Source organism: Epinephelus lanceolatus, chromosome 16 (assembly GCF_041903045.1).
Source record: "Epinephelus lanceolatus isolate andai-2023 chromosome 16, ASM4190304v1, whole genome shotgun sequence".
NCBI lineage: Eukaryota > Metazoa > Chordata > Actinopteri > Perciformes > Serranidae > Epinephelus > Epinephelus lanceolatus.
The window spans coordinates 29,914,905-29,937,604 of record NC_135749.1 but is presented as its reverse complement, the minus strand read 5'-3'; the positions used below and the strand labels follow the sequence as shown (position 1 = coordinate 29,937,604).

General features: G+C 42.3%; 1 protein-coding gene across 29 annotated transcripts in view; it reads right to left on the bottom strand.

The window, feature by feature from the left end:
• Positions 1–22,700, bottom strand: part of macf1a (microtubule actin crosslinking factor 1a) — a 274,106-nt gene that overhangs the window by 84,452 nt on the left and 166,954 nt on the right. For 28 of the 29 annotated variants that reach the window (XM_078175467.1, XM_033637768.2, XM_078175469.1 and 25 more), the window contains 24 exons: positions 20,654–20,808; positions 19,951–20,077; positions 19,648–19,831; positions 19,053–19,219; positions 18,156–18,334; positions 17,923–18,061; positions 17,634–17,827; positions 17,326–17,485; positions 17,096–17,179; positions 16,704–16,811; positions 16,478–16,576; positions 16,159–16,281; positions 15,816–15,907; positions 15,415–15,550; positions 5,549–12,679; positions 4,710–4,865; positions 4,279–4,494; positions 3,909–4,082; positions 3,422–3,709; positions 2,318–2,467; positions 1,581–1,814; positions 1,309–1,488; positions 1,041–1,214; positions 725–892 (listed from right to left, as the gene is read on the bottom strand). In XM_078175467.1, coding sequence (XP_078031593.1) covers positions 725–892; positions 1,041–1,214; positions 1,309–1,488; positions 1,581–1,814; positions 2,318–2,467; positions 3,422–3,709; positions 3,909–4,082; positions 4,279–4,494; positions 4,710–4,865; positions 5,549–12,679; positions 15,415–15,550; positions 15,816–15,907; positions 16,159–16,281; positions 16,478–16,576; positions 16,704–16,811; positions 17,096–17,179; positions 17,326–17,485; positions 17,634–17,827; positions 17,923–18,061; positions 18,156–18,334; positions 19,053–19,219; positions 19,648–19,831; positions 19,951–20,077; positions 20,654–20,808 — 10,818 coding nt within the window. The remainder of the gene's footprint in view (positions 1–724; positions 893–1,040; positions 1,215–1,308; positions 1,489–1,580; positions 1,815–2,317; positions 2,468–3,421; positions 3,710–3,908; positions 4,083–4,278; positions 4,495–4,709; positions 4,866–5,548; positions 12,680–15,414; positions 15,551–15,815; positions 15,908–16,158; positions 16,282–16,477; positions 16,577–16,703; positions 16,812–17,095; positions 17,180–17,325; positions 17,486–17,633; positions 17,828–17,922; positions 18,062–18,155; positions 18,335–19,052; positions 19,220–19,647; positions 19,832–19,950; positions 20,078–20,653; positions 20,809–22,700) is intronic. The other variant, XM_078175476.1, reaches the window with a different exon arrangement.

Sequence of the window (22,700 nt, the reverse complement as noted above, 5' to 3'; positions counted from 1 at the left end):
CATAGTTGGGCAGTATGTGTTTTTACTCAGCTGCACTGGGCCCAGATGCAGTGAGTGACATTTCTCTGCAAAATCACTTCACTTCAAAGCACCTGAAACCAGATGCAGCCATTATTATCCAACTGCAGAGCCGAAGTGCCAGCACATTCAGACTTGCTGTTACAGAGCAATCTGCCCCATCTACAGGCAAGCAAGGTAACAGCAGCAGTTTGAACCTGCCAGTGTAGACCATAGACTAAAAATACAGGACATAGTCACCGTGACATCACCAATTGGTCTGTGGACTCTGGTTTTAAAGCTTTGAGTTTGGCATTTTGGCCATCATCATTGCTGTGCATTTTAACATGGGGGTCTATGGGGACTGACAGTGTTCCAGGAGTGTGCTCCTAGTTTCTCCAGTGAGGGGTGAAAAGGTTCCAACCAAATTGTGAATGCCTCGACATGCTGCTATCTGCTGGTTTAAAGTACTGCTGCTCATGCCTCCCTGTAGGTATCATAGGTTGTGTAAAATTGGGTCTTGTGTGATTCAACAGCTCCCTCTTGTGGAGAATCTGCAGCATGTTAAATGGAACTCAAACTCACATTTGTGATTGTCTGAGTTTGTGAGTAAGTTATCATGCAGTTCCATGAGGAGCTCCACATTTTAATATCAAAAAAGTGAATAAATAACAAAAAACAAGACACAGAGGAATTTGCATTATGTCATTTAGGTGTGTATGTGCACCTTTCTGTGCTCCTCCAGCCTGTTCTTCAGTCCTTGTGCATCAGTTTCTCCTTCCCCTAGAGAACAGAGCTCCTGTTCACTTTGTTCTAACCAGGCACCTAAACTTCCATGTTCTTGGTGGAACTTCGTCAGCTCATCCTTCAGAGCCTCAGACTTCCTCAGACGATCCTAGAGGAAATAGTTACAGCAGTAACAGTTAATTAACTATAACAAAAAAAATTGACATATCATTACTGTAACCCCATCAATTTGCAATGAGATGAAGGTCCACATATCACATATCAAGAGACATGCACATCAGTATTTATTTTGATACCTGGCAGCTCTGCAGTCTGTCCTGGTGCTGAGCCTGCAGCTGATCCAGGGCGGCCCTGAGACGCTGCTTCTCTTCAGGAGGAACGGTGGAGTCTGGTTGGTCCAGAAGGGAGCGAGTTGACTGCGTGATCTGGAGAAGCTGGGCCTGTTGAGCCTGGAGCTGCTGAAGCTCCGCCTGGGAGAGAGGTCAGGTTATGGGTCATAATAATTTGGTAATGTTACAAAATGTTTAACTCAAAATGTGCTACACAGAGAGTAGAGAGTCAAACCTGCAGGTTCTCTGTGTGTGTAATCACAGCACCCTCTGGCTGTGAGAACGGTGTATCAGTAAAATCTTTGGCCAATCCAGATCTATCTCCTCTTGCACCTGGTTGGTTAAGGGAGGACAATTCATTCAGCAGAGAGTCTATCTGGCCTTGGGTCTCCTGGAGCTCCTCCTCAGCCTTCGCCTGGAGGAAAGGAGAGGAAAAGAGGATTAACACAAAAAAGCTACTAGTAGCTTTTGTTCTATATGTTTATCTGTAACAACTCATCTTGTTACCCTTTGTGTGTTCTGCTGTAGAGTGGTGTTGATGGCTGTGTCCAGCTCCGACAGTGATGTGTTTGCTGACTGTTTAAGGGCACTGTACTGCTCCTTCATTCTTGTTAGGGCCTCCTGGAGGTTCTGCCTCTCTTCTGGGCTTAGACTTTCTCCTCGCTCTGCCAGGAGCTCCTCTGCAGAGCGGATGGCCTCAGTGATGCCCTGTTCTTTGGTCTGGAGGTCCTTCTGTGCTTCCTGGAGAGCCAAAGAAAATTGATTTAGTCAAAGAACTTCTATCTTTCTCTGTGCTCTTCTGCACAGACAGATTTGAGCTAGCCTCACAACACACGCTGTTTAAGGGGGAGAAGGGGCTTGTTATGGGTTGGCTGTGGTCGCACTTGGAGGTGGATGGGTTCGCTTTTGAGCCAAATCCTGAGAATCTTGGGCATGGCTTGGCACAACAACACAAAAAATGGCAATGGTAACGCGAATTGGTTTGATTTGGTGCTACAAGAAACGGCAATGGAAAAGCCCTATAGGTGGGCTTGAGACAGAGAGGGTGAACAAGGCTTCAGGCAAATAAATGCAGTGAGTTAAAATGTCAATATTATAAAATATAATATATTATAAACAGAACAATAGCCATAATGGTGATGTACGTGTACATATAATCATGCAAAAGAGATTAATCTGGGTGTTTTTATTATTCAGTTCATGTGGCCTTGAGAGTCTAGATGAGGTAGATGAAAGTTTCATACCTTTAGTCTTTTCTGCTTCTCTTGCAAGACGTTCACATCACCTGACTCTGCTCCACCTTTCTGACTGGCCAGCAAGCTGGCAGCTCCAGCCAACCACATGGTAAGGCCTTCTAGTTTCTGAGAGCATTCGGCTTTCTGCTGTTGAACCACCTGCGAGAAATGAATGAGCAGAGAGGGAAGAAAACAGAACCAAAAGAGATACAATGTGAGAAAAACTGAAACTGACTTGAGTCCGTCACAAACAATTTAACTGGATCAAGTGACAGGAAATTTTGCATTTTTTTTCTCTAACCACCAGTTTTGACACTAAGCACACATTTGCTCCTAAACAGAATTCTTGAGGAGTGCACACTTTGCCAAGCTTTGAGCAGGTTGTGTCCAGAGTTCACACACACACACGCATACATGGCAGACATACATATAGTATCTTCACATCAACATGTTGATCAAGCAACAAACAATACAGAGAGAAATCAAACAAATATGTTTATTTGCTGTTTTTCCTCCTTCTCTGCTGTACTCAGGTGAGAGAAGAGGAAAAACAGCTAAGCGTTGTAGCCAGCGAGGCTTTTCTGCTATCAAATCTCTAGCCTTTACCGCCGTGACACAAGCGATTTCCTTCAGAGGCAATCTGGAACAGCAAGGCAAACAGGTTAATAATACACACGTTACTGAGACATGCAGAGTAGCAAACACGCTTGCATAAAAAGCCTGTGTAGTAGGAGTGAGGGTGGTGATACTGTCCATGTCAAGTGGCAAAGCTTTTGCATTGAAAGCAGCAGTGAGTTGATATTAAGCTATGAAATGATGAGAATAAGGTGATGAGGTGGTGAATAATCGCACTACAAGTTAACCTGTGATGGAGAATAGTGTGTTTCAATCAAGCTCTTCCAGTTTCTAGTCTTAAATGGGTTTGAGTATGTGATGTAAGTGCTTATCAGAGCAGTACTATGATCTTGTGGAAGAAAGAATGGCAGTAGTTTACAGCATGCCGAATAAAGCAGTGAAATACAGTATATAAAATCTAGTTGCATTTAACATGTATTGGTAAGAAATAACGCAGCGTTTCAAATCAATCCCACTCAACGTTCTCTTTTTCCAAACCTCTCTCTCCCTTGCACTCTGCCTCTCTTTGTCCTTCTCCTCTTCTTTCACTCTCTCCCTACGTTGCCGCTCCTCCTCTCGCTCTCTCTGGGCAGAGAGGGCATCGGCCCAGGCCTGGGCTTGGCCCGACGCGAGGTGAAAGGCCCTCTGGAGCTGCTGGAGCTGCCCCAGAAGCTGCCTGCTCTGTTCAGGGGCCAGGTCCTGAGCTCGCTCCGAGATAAACACCTGAATGTCAAAGGCCGTGTTGTTGACCTCATTAGAGCGAGCCATCAAAGAGGATTGGAGCTCCTTAAAGAAACAAGAGAGAAAAGGCTACATGAGATATTATTCTATAGCTCTAAAGGTAGTGCAATGAGATGGATACAGTTTCTGAGGCAACAAATCCCAACAATATATCAACTCATGGAGCTCTGAATTACTAAAATTACATGGAGAATTACTAAAAGGAGCAATATTAAAACTGTTTTCTTCAGTTTGGACAACTTGCCTTGCAGAGATTCAGCTGCTGTGTGAGCTGATCATGACTGTCATCTTTTTCTGCTGTCTCCATTTTTTCCATCCCCGCCATTCCTCCATTCATCTGAGCCTCTGTCTCCCTCAACCAAGAGAGCAGACTCTCCACTTGTCCTCCTAGTGATTTCAGCTCAGCTGTTAACGCCTCCTGAGGGAAATGTCAGAGTGATTCAAATCAGACATCACAGAGGATACAAAAGAATTGTCTCCACCCAAATAGGATAATCGATCGAAAAAATCTCTGCTAGTTACTCTAATGAGAATGAGGGTTCCAAGTTGGCCCTATAAGAAATTAACATCTAATAAACATTGCTTCTTGTTTTTTTCTAGACTACTTCTTTTACCTTATAGGAGTCCCTGTGGTCTCGTAGACTTTGCAGAATGCCCTCAGAAAGTGCCCTGGCGGCCTCATACCCTCGAGCCAAGCTCCGCCCGTCCTTTTCCAGGGCCAATAGGAGCTGAGGGGGAACATCTTTGGGTTGGGGCTTCAACAGCTCCTCAGCGGCCTTCACTTCCTTGTTGATTGCAGGCTCCAAGTCACGCAATTCAAGGTCCAGAGTCTGAGAGACAGATTAGGAAAACAAAACAAAAGTTTTCTTGATGCCGTTTGGTATGAAACTAATCCTTAAATCTGCTTTTTTTTCCCCCTCACACTGGGAAACAAATGCACAACTGCAAAAATAATTCAAGAGTCAAAAATGGTACACGGAAGTGGGCTAGCGTCACATTAATAAGACATTACATCACTATCAGGTAAATAAGTAAATTTGTTTACCTCAGTCTGTCTGATGACGTCATCCAAGGCGATAAGGCTCCGGCCAACAGACTGCTGTTGCTGCTGTTTAAGTCGGACCTCAATATGTCTTACCATGGAAACCAGGGCTACAATTTGCTGGTCATGATCCAAGCACTCCTGACGCATCAATGATGACTGTGGGAAAAGAAAAGAAAAAACAAAAAAACAATAAAACATAAAGACATGTGTAGAAATGTCTGCAGCATTAGGGCTGGGCAATATGGCCTATAAATAATATTGCAATATTTTTAGGCTATATCGTGATACATGATATAAATCTTGATATTTTGAAATCTCCTCAAAAATACTGTACATTACTAAAACACTAAATTATTAAATAAACTGCTGCTACAATAAAATAAATTACTGTTATATTAAGTTAAATAAAGTACTGTTATAATAAAGCAAAACAAAGTATTGTTATAATAAAGTTAAGTAAAATACTGTTATAATAGGTTACATGAAGTACTGTCATTATAAATTTAAATAAAGTAGTTATGATAAAATTAAATAACATATTGTTATAAGGTAGTTACAGTTTTGGCACAATAAATAAATCAAAGCGGAACAACTGATGCTTTTATTCTGAACCACCTGGCTTTTTGCTACTTACAAAGGTGCTCCATGGTTGTAATTTATGCCTAATTATTCAAAAATTAGATAACAATGTATATTCAAAGTTTGCAATATAGTAATTTTATAAATATCCCAAGTGGAACAAGCCATGATACATCGAGTATAACTGATATATCAGCCACCCTATGCAGACAGTTTTTCTAAAGAAATCTGTCTTTCACAAATGGTCCACTACATTTTACCTTGCCAGTTGTGGATGTCGTCCCCTCTTTGTTCAACACCATTTCTCGACTCCCTCTGACATCTTCCTCTCGCTCCTCCTCTCCAAAACTCTCAGAGGCTGTATCAGACACAGGGACTCCATGTGATTCAGACTCAGGTGAAGCATCCTCCGACAGTGAAGGTGCTGATTCTGGAGATTCAAGATGTTGCTGTTGGTCTTTTAAAGATTTAGATTTGGCCACACTGGTACTATCAGCTTCAGGAGGTTGGCGCCCCTTCTTCTTTTTACCTTTTCTTGTGGTTTTACCTGGTTGTGTGCCAGGAGCCATGGACTGAGCTGTGGGCTGGATGTCTACTTTGCATGCGACAGCCTCATGAGCAACATCAGTGGATTCGCTGGCATTTCTCTTTTCTGAATGGGATTCTTCTTTGCTAGTAGATGTAACCTCTGCCGACTGTACATGTTCTTCCATGTGAGAAGTGGGTTCTTCTGATCTAGATAAATGTGGAGGACTTTGTTGACTGGTGTCAGCTTCTTTAACCTTAATAACAGAGATCTTAGCATCATATGCCTTTTCACCAACTGAAGGTCTGCTGACATCACCAGCTGATTGACCATCGGTACGTCTGTCCATCCTCTGCTCCTTAGTTAAAGCTGAGTTATCTGAATCTGGTTTTGTCATTGCAGATTTTGTGGTCATTTTTGTTGTTGTTAACTCAGAATCCATTTTTTCATCAGTTGGTAACTCCTCAGTATCAGGCTCAGTTTTGTCTGTCTCTTTTAAACTCTTGGATTTCTTGTTCTTCCTTCTTTTAGTTTCTTGAGGCTGGACTGATGGAGTGGCTTCATAATCTTTTTGTCTGTCTTCCTCACCGAAACTCTTGTTTTCCTCCCTCTGATTTGAAGAAGCCACCAATAGTTTGGTCTCCATGTCCTCCTTCACAGACAGTTTCTCATCAGTCTTCTCTTCCTTGACCCTTGTCAATTTTGTTTTTTCTTCTTTGACACTCATCTCTTCCTTTCTCTCTTTTGGAGAACCATCGGGTGTCTTGACACCATCGTGACTCTCCACTGCATCGGCCATAGCTGGCACAGTTTGTGCCTTTACAGTTGTGCCTCGACTCTCCTTCTTCCCCACTTCCTTGCGCAGTGCCTGCAGCTCTTCAGCAGCCTGCTTCTCACTCACTCCTTTTTTAAACACCTTTTTAAGAATGCTCTCTTTGGCTTTTAGTACCAGGGCTGCTTTCTCATCATCTGGTAGAGTAGATTTCTGTTTCAGTTCTTGCTCCTTCTTTTTCTTTACCTCTTGGCTGCTCTTTGGCTGTTCTGGTTGCTGAGAGACTGAAGCCTTCTCTTTAACTTTCTCTGTCTGCCCCTCCCTTTTCATCTTTTCTCTCTCATCATCCTTTTCTGAGTCCCCTGAAAATGCAATTTTTAATGTATCTTTCTCTGGCTTCATCATTTGTTCTGTAAATTTTAGAGTGACTGGAACTGCTTCTTGTCCTTGTTTTTCCAAATCATTTTCAACCTCAATTGTCTTTTCAATCTTTGTTTCACGTTCTGCATTGGGAAGTCCTGTGGAAGTTGCCTTACCCCCAATCTGGGATTTCTCTTGACTGCTCTTTGGCTGTTCTGGTTGCTGAGAGACGGAAATCTTCTCTTGAACTTTCTCTGTCTGTTCTTCCCTTTTCGTCTTTTCTCTCTCATCATCCTTTTCTGAGTCCTCTGAAAATGCAATTTTTAATGTATCTTTCTCTGGCTTCATCATTTGTTCTGTAAATTTTAGAGTGGCTGGAACTGCTTCTTGTCCTTGTTTTGCCAAATCATTTTCAGCCTCAACTGTCTTTTCAATCTTTGCTTCATGTTCATCATTGGGAGGTCCTGTGGAAGTTGCCTTAACCCGAATCTGTGACTTCTCTTGGCTGCTCTCTGGCTGTTCTGGTTGCTGAGAGACTGAAGCCTTCTCTTTAACTTTCTCCGTCTTCTCGTCCCTTTTCATCTTTTCTCTCTCATCATCCTTTTCTGAGTCCTCTGAAAATGCAATTTTTAATGTATCTTTCTCTGGCTTCATCATTTGTTCTGTAAATTTCAGAGTGGCTGGAACTGGTTCTTGTCCTTGTTTTGCCAAATCATTTTCAGCCTCAACTCTCTTTTCAATCTTTGCTTCACATTCAGCATTGGGAGGTCCTGTGGAAGTTGCCTTACCTCGAATCTGTGACTTCTCTTGGCTGCTCTTTGGCTGTTCTGGTTGCTGAGAGACTGAAGCCTTCTCTTTAACTTTCTCTGTCTGCTCCTCCCTTTTCATCTTTTCTCTCTCATCATCCTTTTCTGAGTCCTCTGAAAATGCAATTTTTAATGTGTCTTTCTCTGGCTTCATCATTTGTTTTGTAAATTTTAGAGTGGCTGGAACTGCTTCTTGTCCTTGTTTTGTCAAATCATTTTCAGCCTCAACTGCCTTTTCAACCTTTGCTACACTTTCTGCATTGGGAGGCCCTGTGTAAGTTGCCTTACCCCGAATCTGTGATTTCTTGTATTTGTCTTGTGATGCAAGCTCATCTTTGACTACATCAGTGGCTTCAGGCTGACCCTTTATGTGTGTATCAGTTTGATCAATTTGAGATAGAAATTGTATCTTTGAAAGATGTGTTCCACTCTCAGCTTCTTTACCCTTTCCGTTCTTTTTATTCTTCCTCTTTTTCTTGCTTTTGCTTTCTGTCTCTTTAGCTGGAGAGGTCAATAACTGATCTGTCTGCTCAGCTTCAGCGCTGGATTTGATCTCAGTCTTTAAAGGTTTCTCTTTCTCCACTCTCTTAACCTTCTCATCTACAACATCACCTCTCTGTGCTGCCACACCACTCTTTCTGTATTCTTCTTCACTCAGTTTTGTCACCTCAGTCCTATCTTTGCTTTCTCTGTCATCTCTTATCTCTGCTGCCACAAAACCTGTCAGGTTTCCATTTTCAGAATCATGATCAACAACTGATCTGCTCCCATCACTGGGTTTATACTCCTTTTCCCCAACGTTTCCTGGTTCTCCATCTGACTTTAAAGCAGCAGCTCCTATTCTGACCACATCATGTGAATCTTTTTCATTATCATAGACATGTGCCTGAACAGATTCTGCAACAGCATCTCTGAAAATGTTCCCCTTCTGTTTATCATCAGTCTCGCTCACACCTATCTGCAGTCTCTCATCAAGCTTCTGCTTTAGAGGGGGTTCTGATTTATTGATGTCTTTCTGTGGTACGATTTCTTCAATAGCTTCTTGAATCCTTTTCCCAACATTAGTGGCAAACTTACACAAGAGGTCTACAGATCTGTCTGGCTCAACTGAAGCCTTTTCTTCCACTGACACAGGCGCTTCTGCTTTGTCCTCTTCTGTAGTGGTGTCATACAAAAGGGACTGATCTGATACGACAGTTGTAAATGTCTTTCCATCATCCTCTGTAATTCCCAAACCTTTCTTTGAAAGTGGTGATCTTGAAGGCACCTCAGTGCTTACATCTGACCAGTTTGCTGGACTGTCTGAGCTTGATGCCAATAATATAATAGCAGGGCTGTATGTGCCATTTGACGAGGCAACAGGTGTAGCACTGCCCTCATCACCCTCCATCTCCACAAAAGACAATTTCTCCTGAATCTCTGAAGCTACTTCATTGGAGATAAGCCCTTTTGCAATCGCATCATCGAGACTAGAGACTTGATCTCCAGTGGCAGGATCAACTAAGCCTCCTTTCAAAAACTGGTTGGTGGCAATTACTCCGACCATATTGTCTTCAACCAAACCTCTTTCACAGGCTTCAGATAGGGGAAGTCTTTCTCCAGTACTGATGTCAATAATCCCTCCACTGTCTGCCTGACTTTGAAGCAACCTCAATGCTGGAACTGGGTCAACTAGCTTTGCCGCAACTGCTTCAGGAAGGGTCAAGTTGTCTCTAGTTTGCTCATCCTGAACACCTCTGAATGGTTTCACCTCTAAGAAGCGTTTGCCTGTTTCGATATCTATCTTACCCTGGTTTACAAGCTCTGAATAAGGCACGATGCGGGCAGTTTCGGGGTCAAGTGCTCCTTGTCTTACAGCAGAAGAAGCCATGGCTTCACTGGCAATATTCTCACCCAGAAGACCCTTAGAAACTGCCTCCATCAATGTCAGTTTACATCCAGAATCAGGGTCTAAAATGGCTCCTGTCGAGGCCTGGAAAACGACAGCTTCTGGGTGGGACGAAGGGCTGACTTTTCCTTGGTAGACCCACTCTAGTTCCTCCAGCCCAGGAGCAATGGACCGATCCACTAGTCCTCTATCTACAGCGTCAGGAACTGACAGCCTCAGCCCTGAAGCATGATGGATTATACCACCCTCAGCCACCTGTTTTGCCAGCACCTGATAAGCCTCCTCAGACTTAATAAACCCTTTCTGAATTGCTTGCTCCAGAGGAACTGGAAACTTGGACTCTGGGTCGATAACACCTTCCATCTGTAGCTGTAAACTCGCCTTAGTGAGGGAAGTCGCTGCATCTGTATCCTTTCCTTTGTATGCCTTTTCTAGTGCTACAAGCTCTTCTCTTTGACCCTCCTCAATCAGTCCCAGGTTTGCTGCTAAAGTGACAGAGACTTTCTTATCTCTGCGTAGGTCAACAATTCCCCCAGACACCACCTGTGCTTCTAGAAGTCGAGCAGCAGTGTTGGGGTCAATCAATCCTGCCTGAGCTGCTTCCCTTACCCCACAGATCTGCCTTTTCTCTACATCCACAACCCCTGAAAGGGTTTTATCCGACTTCAGGACACTCCACATTAGATCTTCATCTAGTAAACCCTCCTGCATAACATCCTCCATGCTCAGTGACTCACAACTGCTGGCATCTAGGAAACCCCCGAACAGACCTGCCTGAGCCATTAATTTAACTGCTGTGTGACCAGGGAGGATACCTTGGGCTACTGCCTCATCTGGGAGCAGCTTTTCCCCTTCCTCTGTCATCAGACCTCCCTGTTTTAGCTCTGTGACTAACTTTGTCAATTCAGCATCCTCCCCTTCTGTCTCCACTGCTGATTCAAGGGTATCAATCTGGGGTTTAGCATGCTTTGGGTCAGTTTCTGTTACAGACACCTTTTGTTTGATCTTTTCTGATTCGGTCTGGGAATACTTTTTATCTTTCCTATCATCAGATTGTGTTGATTTTACATCTTCACCCACTTTGGCTCCCGGTGTGATGGGTTCTTTCAACATTTTGAGTGGTGCCGTAGCTGTTTTTCTATCTACTGTTGTGGCTGTACTTATAGTCTCCTGACCAAAACTATACCTGGGTTTGGACTGAGTACATATCTGCTCATCTAGGCCTTTTGTTAATTCTTCTCCAGGAATTTTATCTGAAGCCACAAAACATTCAAGATTGGATATTTCTTTATTTTGAGCCTTTACTTCCTCAACTTCATCCATACCAATTTCATTTTTAGCTGCAACTGGTACTGATGGTTTGGGAAGCAATTTGTTGTCATTTCCTCCATCATACCTTTCTTTGACACTGCCTGTACCATTCGTCTCAGATTTTTGGTTTGGTGTGACTACACTGCAACTTTGCGCCTCAACCTCAACTTGTTTGTCATTTATTCCTTTATCTGCCAAACTAGACTCTCTCATTATTTGCATCTCCTTCTGCTCATCTTTGTTAAAACTGCTTTGTGGCTCAACTTGACTTCTATTCACAGAGTCTCCAGCAACCAGTTCAGCAGCTTTGACCAGCTCCACCAACTCAGGGTCAAGCAACACCAAACGTTTTCCAGAATGAACATCCACATAACTGTGAGTCATGAGGTGAAACAGTAGTTTGTGTTTTGCTTGTTCTTCAGGATTCATTGTATGTGTTGGTGTTGCATCCCAGTCAAGGCCTGTGGGAGATGATGAAGGTGGTGGAGAGGATGGAGGTGGAGAGGAGCTAGTGGAACCCCAGCTCAAGCGGTTTAGAGATGGGGTACCTGACTGGTTCATGTTGGGAAGAACATCTGGGATGTGGATGTCTTTAAGAAAACTGACTGCACTGGGCTCAAGGGCCTCTTCAGCAGCCACATTTAGGGGAAGCACCTGAAGAGTTTCTGGATTGTACAGAGCTCCAATGGCATGTCGCTGCCTTAGGATGTTCCTTGATAGCTCTCCTGAGATCACTCCTTGTTGAACAGCCTCAACAATTGGCAGGAGTTCTCCAGATTCAGGCCAGAGTATTCCCATAAAAGCCCAAAGGGACTCAAGGGCCAACAGAGCCAAATGAGGAGAGAGAAGATCCCTGCGAATACTCTCTTCCAAATCTAGGCGTTCTCCACTGAAAGGGTCAAGAATTCCCCCATTCTGCAGCTGTCGTGCTAACATGGCACAGGCTAGATCCTGGTCCATAAGCCCATGACGAACAGCCTCATCAATTGTCAGCCGGTGGCCAGACCGCGGGTCAGTGATACCACCAGCAAAGAGCTGAGCTTCAAGAAGTCGTACTGTAACTTTCCGATCAATCAGACCTTCCTGAACTGCGCGGAAGATACCAACTTTTCTTCCTGACCGGAGGCAAACCGTTCCTCCAGGCTGCTGCTTGACGGGGAAGAGAAGTAGACCCGAGTCATCATTGAGGACACAGCGCTGTTGTAGCTCATATAGGTTTAATTTTTCAGCTGTGTTTGGATCAATCAGCTCTCTATGTTGTTGCCTTGACTGGAGTTTGGTGAAGATTCTGGGAGTCAAAAGTTTCATGTCATCTGCTTGCTCCAAACTCAACATTTTTCCTGTTGAGATTCTCAGGCCGCCAGTGTTCATCTGGAGTTCTAAAATACGAAGTCCCTCCTCCTCTCTGATGAGCCCGAACTCCATGGCTGAAGCTACTGGTAACACATTTTGTTGTTGGTCATCTTTAGTATTTTCCACCAGAAGCAAGGCACTCTCTAGCTCAGAAAGGGACTGTCTGGTATGGGTGTCAATAAGGCCTTGAGCTAGTCCTTGTTCCAGTGAAAGATTGCTAGAAGAGTCAGGTTGAAGGAGTCCACCCATAATTAGCTGGGCCTCCAGTAGTACATGGCAGGTGTCCTGGTCAATAAGACCACGTTGGGCTGCTTGGAACACTGGGAATGTTTCCACTGTTCCCAAGTCAATTACTCCAGCAATAGCAATTTGGCTCTAGAAAAAAAAGAAAACAAATTCCAGTTGGCATTCATTCAGGAAACATGAAATATTAATGTAGTTGAGCCAGTTAATGCCTTATGCTATGTTACTATGTTATCAAATCATACTGTTACAGCATATTATGTACAGAATCAGATGGTAGAATCAGAAAAAGAAGAAACCCACAACCAACTGCCACAAAAACATAATATCAAATATAAGTTATCAAACAAACAAACTATAATTGTATTTTGTTGGCATGTTACTTATTGGTATGTGTTATGAATTTGACTGTCCCCCCCCCCCCCCCCCCCCCCGCAGATCTTAATGTCTACAAAGCGCCTACTTACCACTGTTATTCTAAAACAAGCACTAAGCATGCAACAAAGCAACTAGTAACAAAAAATGCATAAAAAGACCTAGATAAAGGTAAGCAAGGACACACAAAAGAACACAGAAGTATTCAGAAGAAGAAAAGAAGAAAATATCTAGGTGAGAAAAAACTTACAGGCAACGGTAAGAGAGAAAGCGAGCGCTACTTACCGTACGGGCTCGTCCCATTGGCACACACACTAATGGGCCAGCTTATGGCTCGGCAGAGCGAGGCGCGACAGGTGAGAAGCTGGTTGTTAGCATTCTGCATGCCACTCTTCATTCTGACTCCTAACACTGCACTGACACTAAATCCTCCCGCTGAGCTTTACACACAGAAAACTATACTATGACACATTTAAAAAGAAACTGACAAGAGGTGGGTCGACTTATTTATATGACCATATGTCACAATGAATTGCAGATTATTGTCTTGCAAATATACCACGAATCACAAGATGGTAATGGCTCTTTATTATTTGCAAAGCATTGTGACTGCGTTGTCTTAAGAGACACCTTATGGTATCTAACTAGCAGTAAACTGATCTGCATATTTAGTGTATTTACAAATGCCCTGCTTTGTTTTCCATCTCTGATTCTGATCCTTGACTCAGAGCTCAGATGTCCACAATTCTCCTTTGGCTGCTGTTAGTGGTTTTCAAGCAAAATGCTGGTTTAAAGTTTCACACATTAATAGTATGCATTAGAACAAAGACAAAATTCTCATTCACACACACACTCTTGTGATCTGGACACAACATGCTCAAATGGTGAAGTGTGGGGTTTTTGCATAGCTGGCCTCTGGTGCGCTTACATTCTAAAGCTCTACAAGTGACTTCTTATAAATATCTATGCTTTAGTAAGTACTTTTCTTGTCACATAAAAGTCCCCTGTAAAAACATACAACATTCACATAGGAATCAGTTATGGTGCAGCCGTCAAGAAATAAGAATTATCACCAGGGATTGTTTCAAAGCTAAAATTCCCACACACATTCAATCCTTTTGCGGTCGATGTACTAGGCTTGGGCGGTATCAAGGTATTACGGAATACCAGGGTATTAAGAAATCCAAATGGTACGATTTCAATACCATCAAAAATACAGATGCTCCTATTTCTATTAAATTGGTGTGGAGATGTTGTATTAAGGTGATGTAGCGCACAACATATGCCACCAGAGGTCAGTCTCTACTGGTGGAACAGGCAGCTGAGCTGAGAAAGATGCGAGTGGTGGGGATAACGTTACAGGACTAGTAAACGACGGCAGAGAGAGTGAACGTCATTGTTTTATCTTGTTTTTTACACAAATACAATTATATACTGTATACCCCAGTGAAATGTCAGGAGGGTTCAAAGGGTATGAAAATAGATACCGCCCAAGCCTACTATGTACCATGTTGCATGTACCATGTTGCATATACCAGGAGAGGAACAATTTTAACACCAAGTGAGAGCTGACTGTGAATGTGTAATTGGTCGACTGGACATGTATGCATGGGGTAAACATAATGCAGAGTAAAAATAAATACTGAAATGTAATGTTGACTTTATGCAGTGGCATTTTTTTTTTACCACTACATAAAAAAAGGAACATGATAATATTTTACAGCTACAGAGATGATGGTGCATCTCTTTCATAAATGATTGTTTCTCAAGATGGATCTACAAAAAAAGGCGCTCTACTGCGTCTAGCTAACTGCTAGCATGACTTGGGCAGCGCTGCTCTAGTGCGGCACCTCTAAGGCCATGTATTAACCATGTTAGCAGTTCAGCAGATGTGTTTTCTGATGACAATGATGATGAAGATGACAAAAACTAGGGTGGGAGTAGTTAATGAAATGACTGCAGGCTTTTATGAGAATAATGTGAAAGTTGAACACTTCATGCTGAAGCCCAATTCAGACAGTGTCACCCAGATTCTTCTGTGCCCACATTTATAAAAATTGGGCTGCACATATGTTTTATAACAAAGACTGCAGCATCTTTTAGACTCTTAAATTATTCTTTTGTATGTAACTTCTCCTTGCCTAACAAAGAAGGTCAAACAAAAGTTCCCAAAATAAAGTATGTTATTTTAAGATCATCTGAATACACGTCTGAAGAAGGATCTGTGATGTTTGTTAAACCAAACCAATCAGTGCGTGAGACTCATCGTCAACAGTGGTGATGTTTGTCAAAAATGCACACTCTGTGAACACACAACATGCTGTACAACACACACACTCTTGCTGGCCCACATATGAACTCACGCTTAGCTCGCAAGCATATTCAAAGCAACATTTTTCAAGATGACATTTTGACAAGCTTGCAAAATACAGTTGTGGCACAAATCTGCAGTAGCCTCTCTCCATCTCACGCTGTCCCTCCAACCGTTTTACCTTTCTTTCCTCCTCTTTGGCCAGTTGCTGCTCCAGCTGCTGCAGCTGCTGGGTGGAACTGTCACACAGCTGGTTGTACGTGGCCGTCAGCTCGTCCAGCTGGGCCTCAACTTGAGCTCGCTCCTCTGGGGACAACCTGGAGAGGACACAGGGGAGAGGGTTAGAGCAGGTGGGGTTTATGTGTTAAATGTGTGGCTGAGTCATAATAATATGCAGTTTTCCCACAGTGGCTTAGATATATATTTAAAAGGTTTTCATCTTTCCAGACCCAAAAATTGTTTGTTATTTTTTCCCATGCAAATAAAAAAAACAATCTGGTACAATACATCTGCAAGTACATGTAGTGACTGTGTTTGGGATCATGTGCAATGTGTGTGTCCATGCATGTGATCTAAGCTTACTTGCTGGCCTGTTTTGATAGCAGGAAGACCTGAGTGCTCCTTATGGCTTCAGCCACTTCATCTTTCTTGGCTGCCAGCTGTTCACTGATGGCCTTTAGAAGAACACACATGCATTATATGCCGAGTACAGTAAAACCACCATAACCTACCATTTTGATGTTCCAATTAAACAGGAACTGACATTGAATTTATGAGGAATCATTGTTTTTCACACATATTTACATACAGTTGTGAGCTGCACAGAACAAACAGCCCGCTGAGCTACTGTGATATAAAATACTCACAGACAACTTGTTTGTCAAATAATGTTTAGAACCAACATTTATTAGATTTTTTGCTGTACCTGTTGAGCAGCAAGTGAAGACTCAGCGTTGGGGCCCCCAGTCCGCCCCTGGAGGCCTTTGACCCAGCCAAGCAGGTCTGAAACCTGCCCCACCCTGGCCTGCTTCTCCTCCTCCACCTCTTTCTGTGAATATATACAAGATAAATGTGAAACTTTCTCTCTTGTTCAGGCAATCCTTGATGATGATGTGATGACAATATTTTTTAAATTGATACTTTTCACTACAGGACAAATATACACAAGTTCTTCTCACTGTGAAGCAACAGTGATGTAAACCAACCACAAATTAAAAGTGATATATAGTGAAACAAAGTCCTACCTCTTCTTCTTCTAGTCTTCTCAATGCATCACTGATGTACTTTACATGTTGGGTCGTCAAGGTGACCAAGGCTGTGTATCGTGTGCGCAAGTCCATAAACTGTAGAGATACACCCAGAAACAATTACAGGATATCAGCAATAGACTGCATATAGATTAATTATCTTAATTTTTAAAGACTTAGTAATATTAATCACAAGAGCAAACCAGACTCTCTTTATCCTCACCTCCTGAGTGATGGCGTCAGAGGAAGAGTGCATCCTCCTCCTCTTGACAGGTGACTTGTGTGTAGATTCTACAAAGGCTCTGTAGGTCATCAGCTGAAGTTCATAATCCTGCATAATACAGTCATGGTGGGACACAGGTCAGTAAAATGCCACAGCTGTGCTATCAACCAAGACAAGATACAAGTATTCTGGAAAATGTCATACTAGTTTGTAAACTGACACATCAAATGCATTTACATGTAGTCTTGACACAACACAGAACAAAACAGTGACTACCAGATAATGTGAACCATTACAGTGAAACAGCTCCACCCAAACTGAACTGTAAAAATATTCAAAAACAATTTCACATTTTTGACATATTGTATGTGAAAAGAGAAACAGCCTTCTACCTTCACTGAGGTGCAGTACTGTTTGGAGTGAGTCTGGCACTCGTCCAGTTTGGTCTGGTTCTGTTCAATCTCAGCTACTAATGCCTGAAAAAAACAAACAAAAAAACAATACAAATCATTTATTCAAGTTTGTCAGGTAAAATGTGTAGATGCCATTTTATCGTTGTCCTTCCAGGAAACCATCTGTTCAATGTAATCAACCTACAGTCTATGGCACCAGTCTTACTAACCGTCTGCTGGGCCAACTGTTCAGACAGTGCTTTGCTGTCTGTCTGTCCAGGTTGTGTGTTTTCTTGTCTTTCTGTCGTTTCTTCGATCCATTTGATCAGAGCAGAATGACCATCTCTGTACTGCTGCAGGGCCGAGCCCAGGGCATCTAGATCGGTTCGTCTGCAATTAAACAGGAACGTTAAGTATCCAGTATGTGCATGAGTGTTTTCAAGCAAGACAATAGATCACTCTGCTATTTAAACTTAAAAATCCTTCTCTCTTCCCCAATTCTTTTCTCTTTTTGTTATCTTCATCCCATCTTGCTCACCGTGTCTCCATTTGTCTCTTGATTCCGCTCCACCTCTCTGTCATCTGATTGGCTCTCTCCTGGTAGCGCTCCAGCTCTGGGCTGCGGTCTGGGTGGAGCCTGCTGAGCTGAGACCCCGCCTCTTTGGCCCGACCTACCTCCGACTGCAGAGACTGGAAGATACCTTCGTGCTCGACAAGCTCAGCCTGCCACTTCTGCAGAGAGGTAAAATGGAAAGGATGCAGGGAAAAAGTTAGACTGATAGTTTCACGACATGAAGCATGAGTTTATACAACAGTGTTTCTCTTACCCCTAGTTGATCTCTGAGATTTTGAATGGCCGTTGTGTCAGCAGGAACAATGTCCTCTTCACTTAGTCTGCTCTCGTTCTTCCTGACCACGCTCTCTGCTTCATCTAGGCTGTGCATCAGGATGTCTACTGTTTTTAACCTGGGGAGGTAAAACATAGAGGCATTTTGTAAATAAAACATTCTTTTATATCTCATAGTTAACCAATAAACAGAAGGAGAAAAAGCTCACTAACTTTTCTAGGTAGACAGACGAGAGGTTGTGCAGTTTGTCAGTCTTCTCCACGGCATGATTGAGCTCAGATCGGAGGATGGGAACGCTGGATGATGTTGACTTCTCCTCAAAGAAACTGACGCAGCGCCGAGACACATCACCCAAACTGGAGCGCAGGACATCAAGCTCTGACTGCAGCTTCTGGACAAGAAATGTGATGTGAAGTAAATAAAAATGTGGCTCACTTTTATAAAATCAGGTTGATTTATTCACAATGACTGACAAGCTAATACAAAGCTCTACTTGTGGTGCACCTCCTTTCATTAGATCTTTATTCACCTCATGCTACCATGCCCATCTCCCTCTTCCAGTTCTAACGCAATTGTATTCTTTTTATCTAGATACACTGACCACATAAATTGATACTTTAAGGCTTGGAAAAATATTAAAACCTAATTACAGCTCTCTTTTCAAGTTTAAAAACAACTTTTTGGCAGGTAAAGGACGATAAATCTGGCAACGCTGAGCAAAGTAATTACACCTCTGCTCTAAAACAGAAGCATGATTGCAAAAAGGCCCAGAAAGAAGAATAAAGTCGGGGAATTGGTGGCTTAGTGGTAGAGCAGGCGCCCAGGTGGCCTGGGTTCGACTCCAGCCTGTGGCCCTTTGCTGCATGTCACTCCCTCTCTCTCTCCCCCTTTCACACTTGTCTGTCCTATCGATTAAAGGCAAAAATGCCCCAAAAAATATCTTAAAAAAAAAGAAGAAGAAAGTCAGCACTTTCCTGTAGAAGAGTTTAAATTCTGAAGTCAATATTTAAAGAACAGTTTTCAAGAGATATTAACTGATAAAAAGCAATATTAATTTTATTATGAGGTGTTATTGCCTGTTGCAACCAGCAGATGGGGCTCAAACTGACCTCTTGCTCTGCTATCTGGACAGTGTAGTCAGCACTGTCACCTGACAGCCGGCTGGGGGGCGGAGTTTCAATTGCCCTCATCAGTCTCTGCTCAGCCTCCTTTAGCTGAAGGGTTATGTTCTGCAGCTCCGACAGGTATGACCGAGAGACTGACTCATCTTTCTCCACTGTAGGGAGACAAGAGAGAAAGACAAGGAGAGAAAAGAGTTATTTTGGGCATGAACAGTACGCCTGTTTCTTTTAAAAAGTACCAGTGTTCATTATTCAGTGATTACAAAACTGATTTTCTTGTGAACATGCATTTTTCACTGATAAAGTGTGCATAGCTCTGGATGCTCCCCTGTTTGATACAGAGCTGTTATTTGTTTTAGTTTTATTGGCTGTAGGTCAGACTGGGGTTCAGTGTTCAGCAGGGATACTGTTTGAAAACACTGAATTATATGCAACACATTCAACACCATCTCAAAAAGTTGGTGGTGAACCTTTAAGATTAATCTACCTTAGACAAAAAAAAACATCACAGCATTTGGTGGTAAATCTAAACCACGTCACTTTAGGAGACGTATATGGATCCATGAAGGTATATTTGTCTCACCGGTCTCCATGTTGTGCAGCAAGTCTTTGCAGTGCTGTTGGGCCTGCTGAACATCCCTCTCAAGCTCTCGTCTTTCACCTGGTGTGAACATGGAACTCTCTTTGCTGTCAGACAGGAAGTCAGCCAACTGAGACTCCAAGTGATCCAGGACCTGCTGCCGCTCTGATGGGGACTGACAACGAACCTGACAGGTGAGACAAAGAGGGGGAAAGGTAAGTATGACAGAGTAGAAGAGGACAGGGACAGAGCAGAGGAGGAGAAAAGAGAAGAGTTGAATACAAAATTAAAGACCCTGAGTCTCACCGTGTCCAGGTTCCATCCGGAGACAGTCCTGATGTCTTTTTGCAGGTAGTGCCAGGACACTACACTCTTCATGTTCACATGTAGCTGATGCCAGAGAGACATGACCTTCTGATAAAGCTGCTCCGTCCTGTACAAACACACACACACACAACAGTGTTGAGTCAAAGATTTTGATTCTGAAATGATGTGTCATCTGTTTAAAAAAAAAATGATGTCACTGTTACAAATTATTATCATTATTATAAAAACTATTACTGAGCTACCTATATTAAAGGGACAGTTCACCCCCAAATCCAAAATACATATTTTTCCTCTTACTTCTAGTGTTATGTATGAATCTAGATTGTTTTGCTGTTAGTTGCAGAGTGTTGGAGATATCGGCCATAGAGATGTCTGCCTTCCCTCCAATATAATGGAACTAGATAGTACTCCACTTTGACTGAATATAATTGCTAGATTTCTAAAATTGTAAATTAACCTCAGTTAATTTTTGGTTTTGTTTATATTTTTAGAAAAAACTGTCTGTGGCAAGAATGAAAATTCACACTCTATTGTCCCTTTAACTTACCATTTCTTGACATGTACATGTAACAATTTGGAAACCAAAAAAATCCACACCTCATCATTGACTTTACAACCATCAATTGTCCTGTCATTGAGTGTCAAAATAACACTGATGTTATGTTTCACATTTGTGTCTCACCTGCTGGCTGTGTCCATGGCCTCCTGGTTTGGAGGTGGGACGGTGAAACACACCGAGGGGACCATGGCCTCATTCCCTGTCGTACTGATAACCTTCCACTTGGTCCTCTGGGAGTTGTCCTCAAGCACACACTCCTCGCCTCGGTTTATTGTGATCTGAGAGGAGGCGGGGGAGCAGGATAGATGCCAAAACAGAATAGGAGAGAGGGATGGATGGAGGAGGAAAGAAAAAAAGAAGGAATGTAGGTTATGGAGAGACAGATGTTGGGAGCGACAAAGGGAGAAAGGAGGAACAGATGAATAGAATATGAAGAACAAGACAAAGTAAGAGAGAAAATGAGTACAAAGGACGGATTATGGTGGTTTAAATGAAAGATGATGGAGGTGGATGGAGGACAGGTGAGATGAAAAAGAGAAGGAATCGAGAAGAGAAGTGAAAACATATAAACAAAGGGCTGATCACAACAAACTCATAATGCAACACAAAATGCAAACACTCGTGAATTTCATGAAGTTAGCAGAAGCCCTAAAATTATGCGACATTAGAGACCTTGACACATGAATGATGTCACGTGGACTGAAAGCTGCTTTGCACCTCTAAACTGAAAGCTTTTATAGTGAAAGCAGCAAATATTTTCCAAACTCTGAGTGAGTTTATTGGTAGTTTACTGGGTTAATTGAAACCTGGGTTGGGTTTCACAAATTTAGCAACAAGAAAAAAAAAAAATACTGACATGGTGATTTAAAGAAACCCAGCACAGGATAACAACAAAGAAAATTCACGTCTAAAATAAACAAAAAGCAAAGCCATGGCTGTGGGGAAGAGTTTTAGGGCTGCATATAAAAAGGGCTGCTGCTGTACTGCCTCCCTCACCCACCACCCTCTCTCACCCCTTCCCTGCACACACACACCATCAATACATCAATAATGCAAAGCTATGCACATACGGTAAATAAATGAAATGTAAATTCAAGCTTAAAGCTGTGGCTTGTTATTGTCTGACTGACTGAATGAGCCTCAGAGGCATGTGTTAGATTCAGTTCAGTTCAGGCAGATTGCCACCTGCCCTTATCAACGCTGATGCCGACACTAAACTACTTCTTCACTTTTCACCTCTTGTGCAGTCAGTATGAGAGTATTAGTACGTAAAACAGTAGACAAAATAAATGGTGGACACAAGGAGATGAAACAGTGTTTGTGTCTGCCTTTACTGTCACAATTCCAACCTCTTAAGGCAGTTCCATTGTCTTTGGTTTGTCCACATTTTCAATTACAAAAATTCCTACTCTCAAATTTTGAGAGATAGCAGAAATCTGGTGGCATTAAGATAGAGCTGGGTAATATGGAAAAAAAAAATCAAATATCACAATATTTTTGACCCAATATTGCGATTATATTGTAGGGTTGACTACTGGTGCTTTCACAAAATATCCCACAGAGATTTTTGATAAATAATTATCAGTAATGTGGATATAATGACTTAAAGCCTTGTCACACCAAGCATGATTTTTTTTTGTCAGAAAAATTCACAAGGCAAGTCATAAAAACAGATTTTATGGGTCCTTATAAATGCTTGCACATTGCTGCAGAACATCCATGTAAGGAAAAAATAAATTCAGACAGACCAGTAGATTTACCCCTGCAAAAATATATGTTTAATCAATGAAATGCTTTGTTCTAACTGATGTTATACCTCCAGGTCATGGCTGATAGCTGCTAAAACAGGGACATCTTTTGTTAACATATGCATTTGTTAACATTTTTTTTTAACTGTAGGGAGAGTGAAGTAATCATTCCAAATAATGATTATAATGAAATCGATCTGTTCTGTGGCAATGTATATTTCTTCATCTATTTATCGCATCATTCTCAAACATATAGATGCACACGGCTAATTACTATACAGAATAATGGTCGGCATTATGGAAGGGATAATGCCAGATGAGGTGTCCATTATCAGGAATTAACATTTTGGTGTGAGGAGTGGACACAGCCACAGTAAGAGGAAGCTCTCCTCTTTTTCTAGATGAAATGAAACACAGCAACG